This window comes from Globicephala melas, chromosome 17 (assembly GCF_963455315.2).
Source record: "Globicephala melas chromosome 17, mGloMel1.2, whole genome shotgun sequence".
Lineage (NCBI taxonomy): Eukaryota > Metazoa > Chordata > Mammalia > Artiodactyla > Delphinidae > Globicephala > Globicephala melas.
Window position 1 is genome coordinate 7510343 of NC_083330.1, and position 21084 is coordinate 7531426.

The following is a 21084-nucleotide window of genomic DNA, read 5'->3' on the forward strand; positions in this document are numbered from 1 at the left end:
TTTGATTCTTACAACAGTTCACCAAAGTGTAGGAGTTTCCCCCATTTTATAGGTAGGATTTTTTTTTTTTTTTTTTTTTTGCGGTACGCGGGCCTCTCACTGTTGTTGCCTCGCCCGTTGCGGAGCACAGGTTCCGGACGCGCAGGCCCAGCGGCCATGGCTCATGGGCCCAGCCGCTCCGCGGCATGTGGGATCCTCCCGAACCGGGGCGCGAACCCGTGTCCTCTGCATCGGCAGGCGGATTCTCAACCACTGCGCCACCAGGGAAGCCCTATAGATAGGATTTTGAAGCTCAGAAAGGTCAAATACTTGCCCCATGTTACAGCTAGTAAAGTGACAGCTGGGATTCTGACCAGGGTTTTGAGGCATAAATGAAATATTATGGAAATCCAATGTACCATTAGTTCTGCCTGAGGATTGGTAGAATCTTTGGAACAGGAATGCTTTAGTGAAGAAGGCATAGGAATCCCTAAGCTGGAATCTCTAAGCATGAGTTTAGAGTTGCCAAGGAGTGAAGTGTTCCTTGGTAAGAGATACGGGGGAAGAACATGGTGTCATTTCAGAGGACAGGAGATGGTGTGTTATGCTTAAATCTAGGGTCTCTAGACTGTGGTATGATAATATGATCTATTGGAATAACAGTTTTTCAGCCTAAATGCAAAGAACCTTGTTTACTGTTTCGAAGGGCTTGAATTTTATATTTTAAGCAGTATTCCGTGAGAGCGGGTTAATCATGTGCATTTTAGCAAAAATTTCACAGAGGTTTATACAAGTAGGTTGGAGAAAGGGCAAAGGCTAAAGGCAGAAAGATCATGTCTAGGACCAGAACTAGAGCACTGAGGATTAAGAGGAGGGGAGAACGTGGAATTCAAGGTGTTTCTGAGAGAATTCATGAGATTGGTGAGCCATTCGCTGTAGATGATAAAGGAGGAAGAGGAATTAAGGATGACTGTGATTTTCTTGTTGGTGTGATGCCCTGGGAACCAACTCCAGAGATAAGGAAATACTGAAGGAGATGCTGAGTTTGTTCTGAATTGTTGGAAGGATGGTAGGCAGGAAAATGAAAAGGAATGGATTCGGTTTTGGAAGTTTGAGTTTCAGCCCTGAAGGAATCAAAGTGGACATATTCAGTAGGCAATTGGATATAATAAAAGTGAAATTAATTAAGATGGTGGCTGAAGAGATGGATTTGGTAATCACTGACTAATTTATACGTGTAGGTTGGGGCTATAGAACTGGATTAGTTCTCTCAGCTGAAGAGAAAAGATAACCAAATATGAGATGGTGGTGAAACCTCCAGTATTTAAGGCTTGCATGGAAGAAGAGCAGTTGTCACAGAATTAAGGGACCAAGGAGGTGGTTAAAGCTAGAAGTGATCATTTTCAAGGAGGTTGTAGGTAGATAAACTATATGGAAATATTTTATGGACGTAAACAGATCCTGTTTCCGGATCAAATAAATTGAGGACTGAGAAAAAGACTAGCTAATTCAATTTGGCAATCTGGAAAAGTGTTGGTGATTGTGAGCCAGAAACCCCAAGTATTTTATCCAGAATTAAATAGTAGAAGTCAACATATATTGAATAAGATGAGCTACCTGTAAATTTAACCGATCCTGACAAATGATCTACAGATAGGTGATTAAGGAGACTTGGGAAACACCACAGTGGCACTTGGATATGTTCTCTGCATTGAAAGATACTTTGATTACCTGAAGAAAGAATATGGTGTCTTGAAAGTGAAGTCAGTATTTGGTCAGAATAAGTGGTATTGTTATTGTTAGAGCAATCCATACTCTGTTGTGAGGTAAGAAAAGGGTTTCAGGCTCTTGTATCACTTAAGTGATTATCAGACTGTGAGATGATTCTTGAGGTCCCTCAGTAATAAAGTCTGTGATTTCTAATTATAATTTTTTTCTATACCATATGGGGAGATTTCAAATGTTAAAAATAGAAATGAAGAAAAGAGACAGAGGAATCTTAATTGCATATTGCTAAGTGAAAGAAGCCAATCTGAAAAAGCTAAAATACCATATGATTCCAGCTATATGACAATCAGAAAAAGGCAGGACTATGGAGACAGTAAAAAGATTAGTGGGCTAGGAGTGAGGGAGGGGCTGATAGGCAGAGCATAGGGGATTTTTAGGGCAGTGAAACTATTCTGTATGATACTGTAATGGTGGGTACATTATACAATTGTCAAAATCCATGGAATGGACGGCACCGAAAATGAACCCAGATGTAAACTGAGAGCTTTAAGTGATGATGTGTCAGTGTATGTTCATCAGTTGTAACCAGTGTTACCGCTGTGGTGCAGGATGTTGATAAGGAAGGAGGCTGTGCTCCCCTGGGGCAGGGAGTATATGAGAACTTGCCGTACTTCCTGCTCAATTTTGCTATGAACCTATAAAAGTGCTTTTAAAAATAAAGCCTCTTTTTTTTTTTTTTTTTTTTTGCGGTACGCGGGCCTCTCACTGTTGTGGCCTCTGCCGTTGTGGAGCACAGGCTCCGGACGCGCAGGCTCAGCGGCCATGGCTCACGGGCCCAGCCGCTCCACGGCATGTGGGATCTTCCCGGACCGGGCCACGAACGCATGTCCCCTGCATCGGCAGGCGGACTCTTAACCACTGCGCCACCAGGGAAGCCCTAAAGCCTCTTTTTTTAAAACAGAACTGAAGTTTCACATCTCAGTTGTTCACCTGTTTTGTACTTTAACACTTAAAAAATAATTTTCTGTTACAAATGAACTTATTTACAGAACAGAAACAGACTCACAGACTTAGAGAACGAACTTACGGTTACCAAGGGGGAAGGATGGGGGGAAGGGATAGTTAGGGAGTTTGGGATTGGCATGTACACACTGCTATATTTAAAATGGATAACCAACAAGGACCTACTGTATAGCACAGGGAACACTGCTCAATGTTATGTGGCAGCCTGGATGGGAGGGGAGTTTGGGGGAGAATGGATACATGTATATGTATGGCTGAGTCCCTTTGCTGTGTACCTGAAACTATCACAACATTGTTAATTGGCTATACTCTAATATAAAAATTTTTAAAACACACAAAGAACTAAAAAAAAATTTCTTTTCTTTCTCTCCTAGATCTGAAAGGTTATTCAAGGGTGTTAGAAATCTAAGGAGTTTGTGCCTTTTGTAATGTAAAAGAGAAATTGTGGATAAAAGAAAGAGAAGAAAACCAAGGTCAAATGTTTTGAAATTCCAATTTATTTTCAGTTAACTAGAATCTTAAAACATTCAAAAAACTTTGAACAAATAAAATAGTTCCTAAAACACACCACACACACACACACACACACACACACACACACACACACACACACACACACACACACACACACAGACAGAGTAGACCATGTATTTGATTTGTCACTGGGCATTTTGACAATCATTATAGCATTTGACACTAGGGCCAGTCATTCAGCAAAATTATTAAGTGATTTATCTCTGCCTTAAGACAGGCAGCAAGTGACAAGGTATTCGTTGTCCTTCTCTCATTGAGCGGATAATCTAGAAGACATTGAACAGTTTAGTTTGCATCACTTAAGAAAGACCTTCTCCGGCCCTTCAAGTCTCTTTTGTTACTCTTCCTCATAGAACTTTATTTTCTTCTTTCAAATGGCAGTCATTATAATTATTTCAAATTACAGTTCGTATAGGTTATTTGTGCACTCATTCTGTTAAATTTCTCTCCCTGAGCTAGATTGTAAGGAAGGAAGCATATCAGCTTTCCATGTGCACAGTTAGCATTTGATGAAGACTTTTTGAGTAAGTGAATGAATGAATAAGTGATGACTGCCTTTGTGTTTTGTAAGTGCAGGTTGCTACCAAGTAAGCAGATTCGGTCTAGTGTGAGGTTACAGGCCTGAAAATGAGTAGGAAGTGGTGTGGTATTCAATATTCAGGTCTCCTCAGAGGGCAAGTAGGATGTATATAGAAAATTTGCCTTTAATTTGGGAATTTGGAAGTTACTCAAGACCTCAATAATAGAGTGTAGGAATGCTATTCAGATTATAGAGTCGATCCTGAAATGGATCAGCCAGAAGATAGAGTGAGCAGCTTTTCCCAGAAAAGTAGATCCCGAACACTTACTTGTTTGTTTGTTTGTAGGAGACTAAGATAAAATAAACTATAAAAGGAGGAAAATACTATGTTTTCAAAATATTTTCACTACTACAGAAAAAACAGAAGTGCATGAACACTTCACTGCATGAGTCCTGTGGTGTAGAGGCTGCTGGGAGGACCTGGTTGGTTGTCTCTGGGAGTTGCTGCCACTCTCATCTTTCAGATTGAAATGCTGAATGAATGCAAAAGGATGAAAAGCGTGTTTTGGATTGGTCAACACCTTTCACCCAAATCATCAGTCCTCTAATTCCCCAAGAAATGAGAGCACTGAAAAATCATGGCAGACTGTGTTCTCAGAGCACCAGACACCCTAGCTGCCTCTTTTCCAAGTACTCGTATGAAGTATTTCTTAATTTCTGTGAATTTTGTCCCTTAAATTTTTTTTCTTTTAACTTTCAGGTGTTGGTAAATCATGCTTATTGCTACAGTTTACAGACAAGAGGTTTCAGCCAGTACATGATCTTACTATTGGTAAGTTTTATAAAGAGATGAGAAGCATTTAGAAGTTTTGGGTAGTGGGAATGGAATGTGCTAGAGGGCTCATTCCATCAGTGATGAGTCAGAAATCAGTGAAACTAGATTTGTTGCTGTACAGAGTTTAGTCTCCATCACTTTAAAAAAATATAAGTATGTATAGTAAAAATAATATTCCCCAACTCTGTAAAAGTGGTTGGAATGCAGCAAGACATTAATACTTGATTTTGATTGTATTTAATGATAAAACAGTTGATTGAGAGACAGTATATCATAGGGAGGGGTTAAGAGCAGACTCTGAACCAGTTTGTCAGAGTTCACATCAGGGATCTGCTGCTAACTAGCTGGGCAAGCCACTTTCCCACTCCATGCCTCAGTTTCTTTATCTGTAAAATGAGAAGAACAGTGGTAACCATCTCACAAAATTATTCTGAACAGTAAATGAGTTAATAAATATGATGCCTTGAAACAGTGCCTGGCAGCGTGTTAAGTGCTTTAGGCTTACCTATAATTATTAATTGAGAAAAACTACCATCAAGCATTTTTTAGTTTCCTCAATTGTGAAGAATAAATGAGACAGTTACTGGTAAGGAATGGTCAACAAATATTAGCTGTTATTACTATTAGCTACACTAGTTTTTATTATTAGTGATATTATTCATTAATATGCAAAAGTGTAAAATTAAGTGAAAAACTAAAAACTTTAAGCATACTGTTTCAGGGTTCTTATCTGTTTTAAAAAAATATTTATACCCTGAAAGCTAAAGAATCTAGATTATTCTTCTATGGCTGTAGCCCAGTAACAATTAGAGATTAGTCAACCATGAAGAAACAAGGTAACTGGAAATCTAGTTAAACTTTACAATTGATAGCTTAATGTATCTTTTGAGCCAGTGACTGCTTATGTTCTATAGATATGATTAACTCACTCTTCATAACAAGGTGATTCTCATGTCCTGTGTACTTTTAAAATACCAAATCGAAGATAGAGTTTACGAATCAAATTATTAGATCAGTTAATAGTATTCAGCCAAGCCACATGTACTTTGTAGATATATTAAAATCTTTCCTTACTGGCTACTATCAATAAGAATATGTGGTTCTGTTTTCATTTTGATAGTTTTAATTGTATCCAGTAATGATGGGTAAAACAGGTACTGCTCTTTCATGCTGATCGTCATGGTGCTTTTTAACTTTGGTGAGCTCATCCTTGTGTAGGATCTGCTCTTTGCTCCGTAGGTCTGAACCTTGAGGCCACCTCTTAGGCATGATTTGGTCCCGAGACAACTAGCCAGTTGTTTTTCGTATAGGGTACTAGACAAAAGTGTCTTCCTTTTCGTTGAAGCTTTCGTGTAAATTTCTAGTTGTTAGGGCACACCTGATTGGGCGGATGGGCCGGAACCTCACTGCTGTTAGAAATCGGCATAGGCTCTACTTGTGGGAGCCTATGTAAGGGGGAGTACACCAGAGGGGGTTTTTAGAAAACTGTAACCCATGTAACTGTACCAGCTGGCTTCCCTCTGGGTTCGCTGATGCGAGGCACTGGGAGTTAGGAGGCTAAAAGCAAAGTGAAGCTGAGGGACTTCTCCCCTCTCTGCTGAGACTGTGTGCCCTCCGTGGCTTCAGCCACAGCCCCTGCCCGACAGGCCCACTGATGGTCTGGCTCCTGGGCTCTGGGAACCCTGGTTTCTCTCTTTGCCCCCTGGCCTAGGGACAGCAGCAGCTTCCGGCTGTTCCTAATCTCTGGGTTGCTTTACCCTCTGCTCCTTGGGCTTCTCAGCCCTTCCTTTAATGTAACCAGTTCCCTACTTTAAATCCCCTCTGTTTTAAATACCTACGTATGGTTTCTGTTTTTCTGGTTGGACCCTGACTACTATACCTTGTGACACCCATCACAAGAATTTATCTTTCTGACATAAAAACAATTTAGAAGGTAATTAGCACGTGTTTTTTAAAGGAATGTTGGAGTGATTGTTAAAATAGGCATAAGGCAGTATTTGATTCTGCTGCGTACTTGCCTTTGCTTGATGAGTAGAGGAGGGTATAATATAAAATAATAATGACAGTGGACCCATACCAAATATTTACTGTGTGCCAGGCACTTATTTTGTATGTAGTAACTTTTTTTTTAATTGAAGTATAGTTAATTTACAGTGTTATGTTAGTTTCAAGTGTACAGCAAAGTTATTCAGTAATACATACATATATATATGTTCTTTTTCAGATTCTTTTCCATTATAGGTTATTACAAGATACTGAGTATAGTTCCATGTGGTATATAGTCGGTCCTTGTTGTTTACCTATTTTATATACAGTAGTGTGTTTACGTTAATCCCAAACTCCTAATTTATGCGCCTCCCCCCGCCCCCTCACCGCTATCCCCTTTGGTAACCAGAAGTTTGTTTTCTATGTCCTTGAGTCTGTTTCTATTTAAATAAGTTCATTGGTATCATTTTTTAGATTGCACGTATGTAATAACTCTTCTAATCTTGAAAAAAATTTATGAGATGGATATCATTAATACCATTTACAAATAAGAGAAACTAAAACACAGAAGAGATTTAATAACTTAGCTTACTCAGGGTCACACAATTAGTAGGTATCGATTATTGAATGTTCAGGAAATGGATACTGTGCAAGGATGCAAGTACTTACTCTACAAGGATGGTAATGATGTAGAGGTAATTTAGAAAGTGTGTATTTACCTTCAGAGTATTTTGTCCTGGAAGGTTGAAAGTGACTAACATCTAAGAAGAAAATAAGCATCACTCCCTGACTGTGTCAGGTAAATGAGGCCCGGCCTTTGGTTCCACAGGTAATTTCTCTGGCAGCCAAATTGGCTGTTAATTGAAAATGTATCTGGGAAGAGAGCCTCAAGGGCATAGGGAATGATGGTTTATCCCATTAAAAAAAAAAGAAAAAGATAAGGAAAACTTTCTAAATGAGATTCTCAAGCATATATATACTTAAGGAAAAAGTTTAATAAAATTTTTTACTATCCAGAAGAGAAGTATGAGGTTTTTGGGTTTTTTGTTTGTTTCTGTGAGTTCTAGGACACTTCAGGTTTCAGTATTTTCTTTTGCCACATAGAATACAAAGGTAAAACCTGCATTGAACCCAGTTATGAGAAGGTAAATGGGAAAGAGTTAAGGTTTTTGAGGCTGAAATTGAATTGTTTCTGTTTCACTTGATAGGAAAACAGAAATCATAGTTTTTCAGTAATCAACAGTGCTTGTCAATTTTTTCTTTGGAGATGTATACCATTCTTTATCTTCTTATCATTCTTTATCTCATTCCTAGATAATATAGTAGCCTTTTAACTAGTTTCTTGACTTCTTGTTTTTTTATTCTCTGTCCTGACCTTATTAATAAGTGAATTTAAAATAGCAATCTTATTATATTTACCTGCTTTAGAACCAATCCTGATTTTCGTGTAACATGTCTTTAAAATTGGATGTGTTTTTAGGGGCAAAATCTTTGTTTAAGGACTTTTTAAGCTTCAGTAATCTCTTGCGTATTTACTTTGATTAAAGTGATAAATATACCAAAACTCAATTACGGCTTAAGTTAAGGAAAGGGAATATATGGAGTTTTATAAAGAACCCACAGGAGGGTGGGGACATGGACTTGGGAAAGGGCAGGAATGACGCATCTTAAGAGGCCAGGAAGCAGAGACCATAAAAGCCATCCTACAGCAGATGATGGAATGGTTGCCAGTCAATTTTAGTATCTTTATCCCTCAAAGAAAATGTGGCACATATACACAATGGAATATTACTCAGCCATAAAAAGAAACGAAATTGAGTTATCTGTAGTGAGGTGGATGGACCTAGAGTCTGTTTTACAGAGTGAAGTAAGTCAGAAAGAGAAAGACAAATACCGTATGCTAACACATATATGGAATCTAAGGAGAAAAAAAAACAGTCGTGAAGAACCTAGGGGTAAGACGGGAATAAAGACACAGACCTACTAGAGAATGGACTTGAGGATATGGGGAGGGACAAGGGTAAGCTGTGACAGAGTGAGAGAGTGGCATGGACATATATACACTACCAAATATAAGGTAGATAACTAGTGGGAAGCAGCCGCATAGCACAGGGAGATCAGCTCGGTGCTTTGTGACCACCTAGAGGGGTGGGATAGGGAGGGTGGGAGGGAGGGAGACGCAAGAGGGAAGAGATATGGGAACATATGTATATGTATAACTGATTTACTTTGTTATAAAGCAGAAACTAACACACCATTGTAAAGCAATTATACTCCAATAAAGATGTTAAAAAAGAAAAATTTTAGTATCTTTATCCCTCTGCCCAGGATGTCATTTCCAGAGAAGGAGCATCTGCTTGCCCTTACCTGCCCACCCTTGGTGTCAGTCAAGGGTCTGTTTCTAATTTGCAGTTGTTTTTCATCAAATTTGACATTATGCATTGGATTTAAGAAATCTTGAATCCCATTGAGCCATGCAGATGTTTTTGGATTGTGGTTAAAAAGCCATCCATGACAGTGGAAGGAAAAATAGGATTTCTCTCTGTGGTTATAAACAGTAGATTCATGAGGGTTTCCCTGGTGGCGCAGTGGTTGAGAGTCCGCCTGCCGATGCAGGGGACACGGGTTCATGCCCCGGTCCGGGAAGATCCCACATGCCTCGGAGCGGCTAGGCCCGTGAGCCATGGCTGCTGAGCCTGCGCGTCTGGAGCCTGTGCTCCGCAACGGGAGAGGCCCCAACGGTGAGGCCCGTGTACCGAAAAACAACAACAACAACAAAAAAAAAACAATAGATTCATGAAAAGGCCTCCATTTTGTCAACTATCTTGCTGATGTGTAGAATTTTCTACTTTAGAACATTCCTTTTAAATACTGGATATTTCAAAGAACATTTGTCCCATACTTAGTCACTGGTTTCTTTCCTCAGCTACTCGTTTTCGTGTCACTAACGGTAAGCTGGTGGATGGTTGTTTTGGGTGCCCCCCACCCTGTGGCACACAGTATGTATGAATAAATGCATGTAGATAGATAAATATGTAAACACTGTAATGGTTGTTGTTTCTTTTGGGGTACGCGGGCCTCTCACTGCTGTGGCCTCTCCTGTTGCGGAGCACAGGCTCCGGACGCGCAGGCTCAGCGTCCATGGCTCATGGGCCCAGCCGCTCTGCGGCATGTGGGATCTTCCCGGACCGGGGCACAAACCCGTGTCCCCTGCATCGGCAGGTGGACTCTGAACCACTGCACCACCAGGGAAGCCCCACTGTAATGGTTTTATATGACATAGTTTTATAGTTTTGCATTTTTCATTCTAGTACATCATGACTCCTGGGTCCCTTTCTTTGGCTTACCTGTATTTCTGAGTCTGAGAAACATACCGTTAATTTCTTTGTATTGACTATGCCCCTAGGATGGAATAAGTAATAAAATATAGAGTGGAAACTCCATCAAGTTACATACTCTGGGAGGCTAACTTACCTTTGTACTCACTCTCCTAGTCACAGTTGGGGGAATTATAGGAGATGCTGAAATGGAATTCTGGCACTGGGCAGTATGCCCTTTCCTGGGCAACTAACTAAAAGCTGTTTTTCTGCCTGGATGACATCTGGTTTCTGGGGACCATATGTGTCTTCCCTTCACCCTGACTCTGATGTAAATACTGATAGAACACACTCCAAGCAGTAATGATGTGGTGTAATGTGAGTGATAGACTTCTTGCAGAGTCGCCTTCACAGTTGTTTGCTATTCTGAAATTACCCCCTCTTTTTCTCCTCCTCCTATTTTGATGATTAAATGAGTGCTTTCAAAAGAGCTGATATATGCAGGGAGAAAAGCCAGAGTAGTAAACTGGTAAGTGTAAAGTTTGTATTCCCTTTGACCTGCAATCCTATTTCCTGTAATTTGCCAAGAATCATAATCATAAGTTGAAAAATCCATTTCAGCATCAACTACTTAGTGAAAATTTGAGGACAACCAAAATTTGTAGCAATAGAGTAACCAACTTAATAAAATGCGTGTATATAGAGAGATAACACACACACACAGGAATATTATGCAGCTATCAAAAACAATAGTATAGTTTTATATATTTTTTGATTTGTAAAGATACTTTGTGGTATGGAATAATGTTGATGACACAGTGACTGAAAAGCAAATTGCAGAACAGCATTTATGTGTTCCCATTTATATAAAATTGTATACTTCTGTGTGTATTTTATTCATGGAGCAATGTCTGAAAATATGTTTAAACAATGGTCATCTCTAGTGGGTGGATTTGGAGATTTCTTTCCTAGTTGATAACCCATGCTGGGAACCAAGACGATGATGTTGAAATTCATCTGTCCGTTTTAGTGAATTTTATTACACACTAATAGTTTTTAAGAAATTTTAATATTTGTGATTAATAATTATGGTTCTTGAATCTCATTTCTAGATTTTTTAAATATTACAGAGCCTGCAAAACATGAAGACCACAGTTGGTTTCTTGACTACACTAGACTCAGATATCTTAGTGTTTTAATTATATCCTTAGCCTCTGCCTTAGCTTATACATTTTCTAAGGATAGGAGCTGTATTTGTTAATCTGTATATCACTTGGCATAACATGTGCTAGAAATAGACAGCCTTTTTTAAAAAATCCTTAAATGTGAAATATATTCCCACTAGTTTGTATAACAAAACATTTTCTGTCCTATTCAGGTGTAGAGTTCGGTGCTCGAATGATAACCATTGATGGGAAACAGATAAAACTTCAGATTTGGGATACAGTAAGTATAGCAAAAATACACTGTATGACCTCAGTAAAGTTGTTTTATAAAATTACATTATACATTTGTTCTATTTTAATGTTATTTTATGCCTGTTATGGTTTGTTAGACACCAACGCCCCTGCAGCCATGGTGGAAAATGTGGTACCAGAAAAGATTCGTTTTTATTATGCAGTGTTTTCAAACAGTGGTACCCGAGGTGTCAGGTTTTGGTGAACATATTTGAGCGAATGCTCAGTCTATGGGATCTAAACAGAAATGCTCTAGAAACTATGTTTTTAAGAAAAACAAGCAGTATATCTAACATACACATAAGAAGTAAAATACATGAATGTCAATACGATAGAGTCACTTGATCTGACAGTTTATTCATTTATTTTAAAAGTATGATTTAGTTCCAACCACTTGAAGCTACCTTGCTCCAGTTCCTGATTCTGTCATTTATATTCATTGAGTGCCTATTACATATCTTGTTATGTAGTGTTTTAATGGTTCTCATCTGAACCACAGAAAATGATTTGAGTGACTTTTCTTTGTCTTCCTATATTATGCATAAAAGAGAAGTTACTTTATTATATACAATGGATGCTTCAAGGTAGAGGTTCCCAAACTTTTTTGTCTGAGAATCCCTTTATACTTTAAAAAATTAGCGAAGACCTCAAAGAGGCTTTGCTTATGTGGCTTATAGCTATCAATATTTACCATATTAGAAATTAAAACTGAGAAGCTTATTAAATAGTTAATGATTAATTCATTGTACAATAACCATAATAAACTCATTGTATGTTAGGATAAACGATGCAATTTTTATGGAAATTAACTGTTTTTCCAAAACAAAGAAACTATATTTTTTCCAGTGTGAAGAGTGCCATTCTGTTACCTTTTGAAAAATCTCTTTACTGTCTGCTTCGTAGAAGACAGCTGGATTCTCATATCTGCCCCTGTATTGAGTCTTATGTGTTGTTTTGTTGAAGTATATGAAGAAAATATAACCTCACACAAATAGGTAGTTGGGAAGTGGAGGATCTCATGGACCCTTAAGGACTCAGGGACTCCCCAGGGTCAGGGATCACAATTTGAGTACCACTACCTTAGGGCAGTTAGGACTTTATTCTTCACAGAACCCCAGTTGAGAAAAACCAAAATGTCTCCTACAAAGAGCATCTCTCTAAACTAGTAAATGAAATATAAAATATGGGGAATTTTATCATCATATACCCCGGTCTTTTTTTTTTATTTCCCCTAATCATGCAGTCGTAGTGTCTCACCTGTCACCTTTAATAGCCATTATTGAAGGAAGGCACCTTGAAGACTATTCAGTCTCACAGACTGGATTCTCAAGAAGACCAAGCAAGTTTCTGAAGGCTGATCCTTCCCATGCATCACACAATCATCCTTGAAATGGAAAACCCCAAATCTCTGTCTTGCTCTGTCCCAGAGTTATACATTGGGCTCTGTGTTTTTATGCTTTCTTATTTCCTCTTTTTGCAGTAAAGATTTATGCTTTATGCTTACCATTTCTTAGTGTTTTCCCCTCCCAGCCAGTAGCATCTCATAACTTTCTGGATTTATATTCTTTGAGGCGACATGACTTCAAAACTGCATTTCCATGCAAGACAAAAAGTCAAATATGCACAGTCCCTTCTTTCCTGAAGATTTAAAATTAATGATCTCTAACCAAAAGGAAGTATTTTCTACTTCTGTATTAAAAGTTTCACTTCTTTTTCAGAAGGATTGTTTTAACATAAACCAACTTGCTTCCTTAGCTAATAAACTTGTGCAGCACACATCCTGCAGTGTAGTGTGAACCAAACTACTTGCTATTCTTTAATAAATATGTTTTTCATACCTTGTACTTTGCATAAATACCTGCTTTGCTTGAAGTACTTTTTCCCCCTTTTCTGTTTAAGACTAGCTCAGGTATCAATACTTGTGGAGCCTTTCTGACCCCCATGGGATAGCTGGTTGTCCCCTTAAGATTTTATTCATATTTCTGTTATAGCTCTTACCCCGTTGTTATTAGAGTTTTTTTGTTCCCATATTTACCCTCCTCAGAATAACCATCATGAGGGAAAGAACCATCTATGTCTTATTCAACTTTGTGCCTTGTTTGTATTCTTAGTTTATACTGGTTGATGCAATGTTTGGTAAATTTTACTGGATGAATGAGTGAAGTATCTATCTCATTCTGTCTAAGCAACTTTAGGATCATTGGAAGTGCTGAAAAGATACCATCTACTAAAGTACATGGTTTCAAAAGGAAAGATTAATATAGTAATAAAAATTGTATGATATTTTAGGCACAAACCACCTCATTGTAGTTCATTTTGTTTATTCAGTTGTTCTTCTATCCTTAAGGTATTCTGTTAAATAATCCCTCCCCTCTTTTCGAAACTTGAACAAATCATTCATTCCCCAGTTGTTTTCTAGAATAACTAGTCATGCCTTCTTTTGATAAGTACCTTTTTTCCCCTTAGTTTATGAGTTAATTGTTTTACCTGCAGTGATCTTTCAAAAGAAATCTATAATAATTACTTATGCTGGACAGTATGAAAGGGGAATAGAACAAAAACAACCCTCTTGTTCACACTTACTCTGAAGGGCAGGGGGTGGTCTTCTTTCCCCTTTGTCTAACACGAAGAGACTGGCGTCTTTGAAGACATTGTGACCCCCCCCAGAAAGAATTCCAGGGCTTCCAAATGGAGGGTGCTAGGAACCATGGCCAGATTTTAAGGACTGTTCAAAAAACTCTGTTAACTTATGAAAGTTTCTTGAGTCTGTGCCCTACAGACAGGTTTTCCTCTTATCATTGGTTTTCTTCTTTCATAGCTAACTTTTGAAACTCTTTAATGGATGTTATCTGACACACATGAAGGTTGCTCCCACACTTAGTTTATATCTGGTGAAACACAGTTTCCCATATCGTTAACGTTTTGCAGCGTGTCTATACATTTGTATAGCACGCTGTGTTTTTAGTAGCAAGGGTCATGGCTGTTCCTGGCCCAGGATATTTACAAACCCATCCCAGAGTCCTTCAGGGAATAATTAGCCAAATATTATGGTTTGTTTCATCAGCCTTAAGAAACTGAATTTTTGTTCCCAATGACTGAGTCTCAGTATCTTAGGATGTTTGTCATCCGTTGTATATCTGTTTCCATTCACAATAAAAATAAAAATAAAGTAAGGGGTTTTCCTTGCAAAATTTCCACATCCAGCATCTTTGCTTTCTTTCAAAAATAGTAAGTACAGCTGCCAACAGATACTCCTTGAAGGCCTTGCCAGAAGCAGTGATAATAGTTATCAGTGTATCCTTTAAAGCACTTTCCGCTGCCCCTGTTGTAACCTTTTTTCTTTTACGGGAAGTCAAATGTTTGATATTCCTGGTGTCTGTCAAGGTAAGTCAAAGGAGAAACATGCCTTGTACCCAATTCCATTCTCACTCTCAGACCCTCATCCAGTTTTTACCTACCTTTTTCTATTCTTGCTTGTCTTTTGCTTTTTGTTACTTTTTCAGTTGCCTTCCCAGCATATCCAAATTTTATTCTCCCCCCAAAATTTGTAGTATGGATGTTTTAAGTCCATGTGTCTGTTCAGCTTCCCTGAAAATATTCTTACATTAGACTGACAAACATTTTTCCCATCAAATAAAAGTGAGTGAAACTATGTAGAAAATCATGTGAAACCTATATGCTGAAAGTACCTTTTCAGCAAATGACAGGCATTTTTTGGTCCTTTGTAAAATGTGTCAGTTCATATCCACCTTCTTACCCCCAAAATGAGAATTTTTGTTGTCTCAATGGAGCAGTGAGGATGGGTGACCAGAGTTCTGGCGTGCTAGAGAAAGAGCCTGGAGCCAAGCCCCGGGGAGCAGTCCTGCCTCTGCCAGTCCTTGCTCCCACCCCTCCAGCCCCCCAGCCCCAGGAGCTGAGAGGCCTTTGAAGGTCCAGCTGTTTCACCTCCTTTGGCAGCTGTTTATCAACATTTTCTTGAACAAGCACAGGGACAGGAAACTATCTTAGACATGTCATTCTACATTAATGTCTACCTCCCACCTGTGGTCTCCAGTTTCTCTTATATGGCAGTGTTAGAAGAATCTGAAGTCAGCAATTGCATCCTGAGTCTTTTTTCAAAGTAACTTTTCTTAAATTTGTTAAAGCATTCAACATCTTTTCTTTCCTAGATAGTCACAACCTTTATTTCTCTTACCAGAATCTACTTTAATTTCTGTATGAAACTCCTTTAAAAGACCTAGAATTAAATTGTCCCAGTTGACTTTTTCTCCATCCTTGCTGTGGTCACTGAGGCAGCCTAAAAATTACTGTGATTCTTACTAATCTTGCTGTCGTCCCAACCAGAAGTCTTGCTCTTGTGTGTAGATTTGAAAATCTTTTTCCTCGATGACAGCAGTTCGTTGATCACAGGTCTAGATTTTAAGTTGAGTCTGTTTAGTAAACTACCTGAGATTCCATGCTTGAGCACTGCACAACTTATTTGGCTACTTAGAAATCCTTTTTTTCTTTTTGGCTCTTGGCTGTGTTCTGTGTAGCTGGAGTTGCTAGATAAATGACTAACAATGAAAGTAAGAGGTATTACTGTAATATTGATTCTCACAAATCTTAATTTTCTAACTTCATTGGCTGTTTGGGATCAATCAAGATAACATATTTGAGTGTCCACTATAAATATACTTCAGTGTTCTGAGTTAGGCTCTCCCTCAAGGAGAACTAAGGAGGAAAAAAGATAAGCATTTGAGCAGTGTGTTCATTTTATCTAATCAATAGTATTAGAACCAAATGATCACATGAAATTGCTTTTGGATTTGTGAGGAGAAAAGGATAAGTATAGGCTGTGGTAGGCAAGCTTCCTAGCTTTGTGAGAAGATTAGGGGGCTTGAACTGGTCCTCAAAGGGAATAGAAATTGGATAAATAGATAGAGGAGAAAGATTTTCAGGCAAAGACTTAAACAGAGGCACAAAAGCAGGAATATTCAGAATATGGGCAGAATACCAGTAAGAAAAAAAATGGCTGTATGACCAAGACTTTTATTGAATAATAATATAAAATTCTAGAGAAACAAATAGAGATCAGATTCCCAAGAGCTTAGGACTTACATTCAGGGTAGAGATTTTTTTTAACAGTAGCTTGATGTGTGTGAAGTTGTATATTATGGAGATAACAGAAGAGGAGGAGTTAAGTTGCCAGACTGGTTACTACAAAAATTGTTTCAAAGAAAGACTTAGGCACTCAGAGAAGCCAATTTGGGGGAATCTTTATCTGGCAATTGGAGGTCAATTTTAAATGTATTGGGGCAAAGAATCAAGTTTATTTAATTTAACAATCCTCACATGAAAAATGGAGGGCTACAAGGCTTCTTTTTCACACGTGTTCTGTGGCTCTAATTTTAGTAGTAAGTGTCCTCAAAATGAACATGCCTGTTATCTCCCGAGGCGGACTTTTCTGTACTGCTTTTTTGCATATCTGGTATCTTGCTGATTTTTTTTTTTTACCCAGAAATCACAGAGCTGTATTGTGAGTTGGCAGCTCATGGTCTACTCTGGCTGTCCCAACCAGGTTTTTCTGGTGCTGTTCACTTAGTTCCTGTCTCATGAAATGCATTTTCCTTTATACCCTTAGCTGCTGTTAGGAGTCCCCCTTTTTTTTAAAAAAAAAATCCTGGGCACAAATTTTATTTTATTTTGTTTATTTTTTATAAATTTATTTATTTAGTTTTGGCTGCATTGGGTCTTTGTTGCTGCGTGCGGGCTTTCTCTAGTTGTGGCGAGCGGGGGCTACCCTTCGTTGTGGTGCACGGACTTCTCATTGCGGTGGCTTCTCTTGTTGGGAGCACGGGCTCTAGGCACGTGGGCTTCAGTAGTTGTGGCACACGGGCTCAGTAGTTGTGGCTCGTGGGCTCTAGAGCGCAGGCTCAGCAGTTGCGGCGCACGGGCTTAGTTGCTCCGCGGCACATGGGATCTTCCCGGACCAGGGCTCGAACCCGTGTCCCCTGCATTGGCAGGCGGATTCTTAACCACTGTGCCACCAGGGAAGTCCCAGGCGTCCCTTTCTTTTGATACAAAGAATTCTATATCCTGTTCAGTTCCAAGTTCTAAAATTTCTTTAAGCCAGCATCTTATAGTGAAGAGGATCAAAAACATCTATATGCCCTAAGTTGACGTTCTTTTTCATTTAAAACAATATCAGTCGATCACAGTTTGAATAGGTTTATATTAAAATGCTTCTTAAAAATAGATTACTTTGCTTTAATGTGATCAAGATAACCATTGGGCTAGCTTTCTGCAGTTAGTTGTTTAACAGTTTGTTTATAGCTGGAGAAGCTGTAATAAAACACGTTATCGGGCAAGACTTATGTTAAGGCTACCAGCACCACTGACAGAGACTAGGCCAGAGTGTGGGGTGTTGTCCCGACAAGCCAGGTCTCCAGATTTTGGAAACTTCTGAACACTGATCTTCGCTTATTACACAGTGATACTAAATTTCAAGGTGCACAGTTACCTTCACAGCCCTCACTTGGAATGTTTCATTTTTTATTTGCTGGAGTTTTTGATTTTGTAATGATGGGCAAAATCCATCCAGATTCAGTGGATTCAGTATAAACTGATGCATTATATACATTATTTCCATATTGCAACATGTTTGTTCTTTGTAAAACAGTTCAGGAGGAATGGGAATGGTATATAGATATGTGCTTTTCCTAAACTTTTTCCCTTTCACTATTTCTTATCTAGACTGGAAACACTGAAGTTTTAGATCTTATAATTCTTCTATAAGATCTATAGCAGTGTACAGTTAACCCTTGAACAACATGGGTTAGGGTTGCCAACTCCCACACAGTCGAAAATCTGGGTCTAATTTATAGTTGGTCCTTCCTATCTGTGGTTCTTCCTATCCGCAGTTCTTCTGTGTCCGTGGATTCAACCAGCCTCAGGTTGTGTAGTACTGTATTGTTTGCCATGGAAAAAAACTCCACATGTAAGTGGACCCACACAGTTCAAAACGGTGTTGTTCAAGGGTCAACTGTATTCATTTTAACTCCTCCCACAAAAGGTCCCACCAAGATTGATTTAAAGAACTTTTACCATTGCTCATTGTTTAGGCTTGGGAGATACAAGAGCCTAAGCTTGATTTTCATTTTGAACTAATATTTATCTTTTTCTGTATTGTTTACCACATGATCCTTCCTTGGTATATATAATTCACACTGTTCTAGTCCTTAATTTTCCCATGCTAAGCAGTTAAAGAAGAAATTCCCATAATGCTTGAGTTTTGAACTTGGATTTGAAAGGATTTTTTGGGAAAGATGTGTCTCAATAAATTATATAAAAATGACTAATTAATTTCATGCTTCCAGCTAGTATCATCTAGTGTTTTAACCTCAAACTCTGTGAAACGAGTTGGCTATTTTTACAGCCCTTTTATGTGATGGCTTTCTCAGTATCTAATTTATCATAAGACATTATTCTAAGTGCCAGAAATGCTTTCGGGTTACCGAAAGAAGGTCTAATCTTTAGTTTCCACTTGGGAGAAGTTATTTTTACTGAATCTTAGTATGTCAGGACTTACTGATGTCCACTCATTTAGGTGGGATGGAGTAATGACCATTTTGTGCATTTGACTGAGACATTAGAATTCATTCTTTCACTCAGCAGGCTTTCTCTGCATGCCTGATGTGTGCCAGACCCAGTGCTAGGCACTGGGGCTGGGGGACAGGAGTGTAGTGGGATGGCAACAAGAATTACAGCATTGAGTATCAGTGTTAGCACAGGGCAGAACCTGACTGTCCATGTGCATTCTGAGGGTGGGAAGGGCTTAATATTTACACTTGGAGATCAGAACTCAGAATATGGAAACATGAGTATTTTTCAAGGACTTAGTAGATTTTGAATACAAAAATTGTGAACACTGGCTTTGTTTACTTAATTTACATACTTATTTTTTCTCAAAGGTAGAAATTAAGTGATTAAAAATGAAAAAGTGTTTTTGATAAGAACTGTCTCAATTTTAAACTCAGAGGCAAAAGGCATATCCCACACCAGCCTTTCTTAAGAAGCAGAACATTAGTGCCACTGGTAGAAGGGAAAGTAACTAATTTTGCATAATCTCTGAAGTCTGTTTTCACAAGTGGATATAAAGATGACTTTTTGTCCTGTTGCCTTTTGACAAGCATTTTATATCAAATAACAGAGAAAATTGATTAAGTGTAGAGAAAAAAATTTCATAAATTCAGAACCATTTTCTGTTTTTCATAATAAAATGATTGCTCAAAGAATTCCATCTGATGACTGTTGAAAGCTCACTGTAGTTTATGATATAACTGATAAAATCTGCATCCTTGGCCTTCCAACAACCTTTACACCAGCAGATGGTGGGCGTAAAGATGTCATTCATCATTTATTTACAATGGACTTTATTTATTCTAGTGTCAACAGCTGCCCCAGGGAGTGGGTTATTGAATTCAAATGTGAGGCTCTGGGTTATTTGCTTCCTTTCAAATTTGTCTTCAGAGCTTAGTTGCTAGGAGTCCATTCTGTGCTCTAATAATGATTCATGTATTGTGAAGCCATTCAGTAAATTGGGTTGTCAGGGATTGCCAAAAAAGGTTTAGAGGTCTTGTTTTGGGGGGTGGGGGGTTGTGGATTGCATGTGCGTCTGGTTGACTTGAGCAGTAGTAGTATAGTATTATGTGACTTTTTCCTAAGACTGGTGAAGTTAGGATTTCTTCTTTTCCTTTATGCACTCATTCCCTACCTGTCCATATTCTACATATGAATAATAAGAAAATGTAGAGGACAGTTTGTTGAAGGAAACTATCAACCTTTTCTTCTCTCCTCACAGGCAGGGCAAGAGTCCTTTCGTTCCATCACAAGGTCATATTACAGAGGTGCAGCAGGGGCTTTGCTAGTGTATGATATTACAAGGTGAGAACGTGGAAATTTTTTGGTTCAGTGGTCAGTGCAGAGAATCTTTCTAAATAAATATGATTATCAGTAATAAAAGTATAGCTTTGCCTTTATGTCCTGGCTATCTGCCTTTAAAACTTATGTATCTTGAATTAACTTTAAATTTACTACAGAAATCTGTAACTAAGTTATTCTCTTATATTAATAAGCACCCCAAGTTGATCGATTTAGTAATGATATTTATACATTGGAATTTCCTAAAGGGAGGTTACATTTAATTTCTAAACTGAACTATAGTCAGTGAGCTCTGACTCCAGATACTGTACTTAAAATCTGTTTCCTACTTGGACATGGCTAAAAATAATTATCTTTAATGGAATGTATACTGTTCATTGTACACCACTAGGGGAAATACTTTGAAAACAGTAATCAAATTATCATTTATGTTTAGAAGAGACACATTCAACCACTTGACAACCTGGTTAGAAGATGCCCGCCAGCATTCCAATTCCAACATGGTCATTATGCTTATTGGAAATAAAAGGTAAAAAGACTCTTTTAAAGCTTTTTTACATAATGATGAAGACTGGATAGCTGTTATATGGTAACTGTTTATGTGGTAACTGCTAAAGTGCCTGTCTCTTGTACATTGTGCAAAATATAAGTTATTGATTTCTTAAATTATAAAAATTTCAAGATACTAAGATGTTTCTTTTGTTTTTTTAAATGCATATAATAAGCTTTATTGGAAATTATTATTTGAAATAGTTTTTGTTGGAAGCTATACTTTAAAGAATA

General features: G+C 38.3%; 1 protein-coding gene across 1 annotated transcript in view; it reads left to right on the forward strand.

Annotated features, from left to right (window-relative positions):
- The window catches only part of RAB2A (RAB2A, member RAS oncogene family), a 74317-nt gene that overhangs the window by 23578 nt on the left and 29655 nt on the right, over window positions 1-21084 (forward strand). The window contains exons 2-5 of the mRNA XM_030859686.3: window positions 4545-4616; window positions 11301-11368; window positions 20222-20304; window positions 20738-20830. Of these exons, the coding sequence (XP_030715546.1) occupies window positions 4545-4616; window positions 11301-11368; window positions 20222-20304; window positions 20738-20830 (316 nt within the window). The remainder of the gene's footprint in view (window positions 1-4544; window positions 4617-11300; window positions 11369-20221; window positions 20305-20737; window positions 20831-21084) is intronic.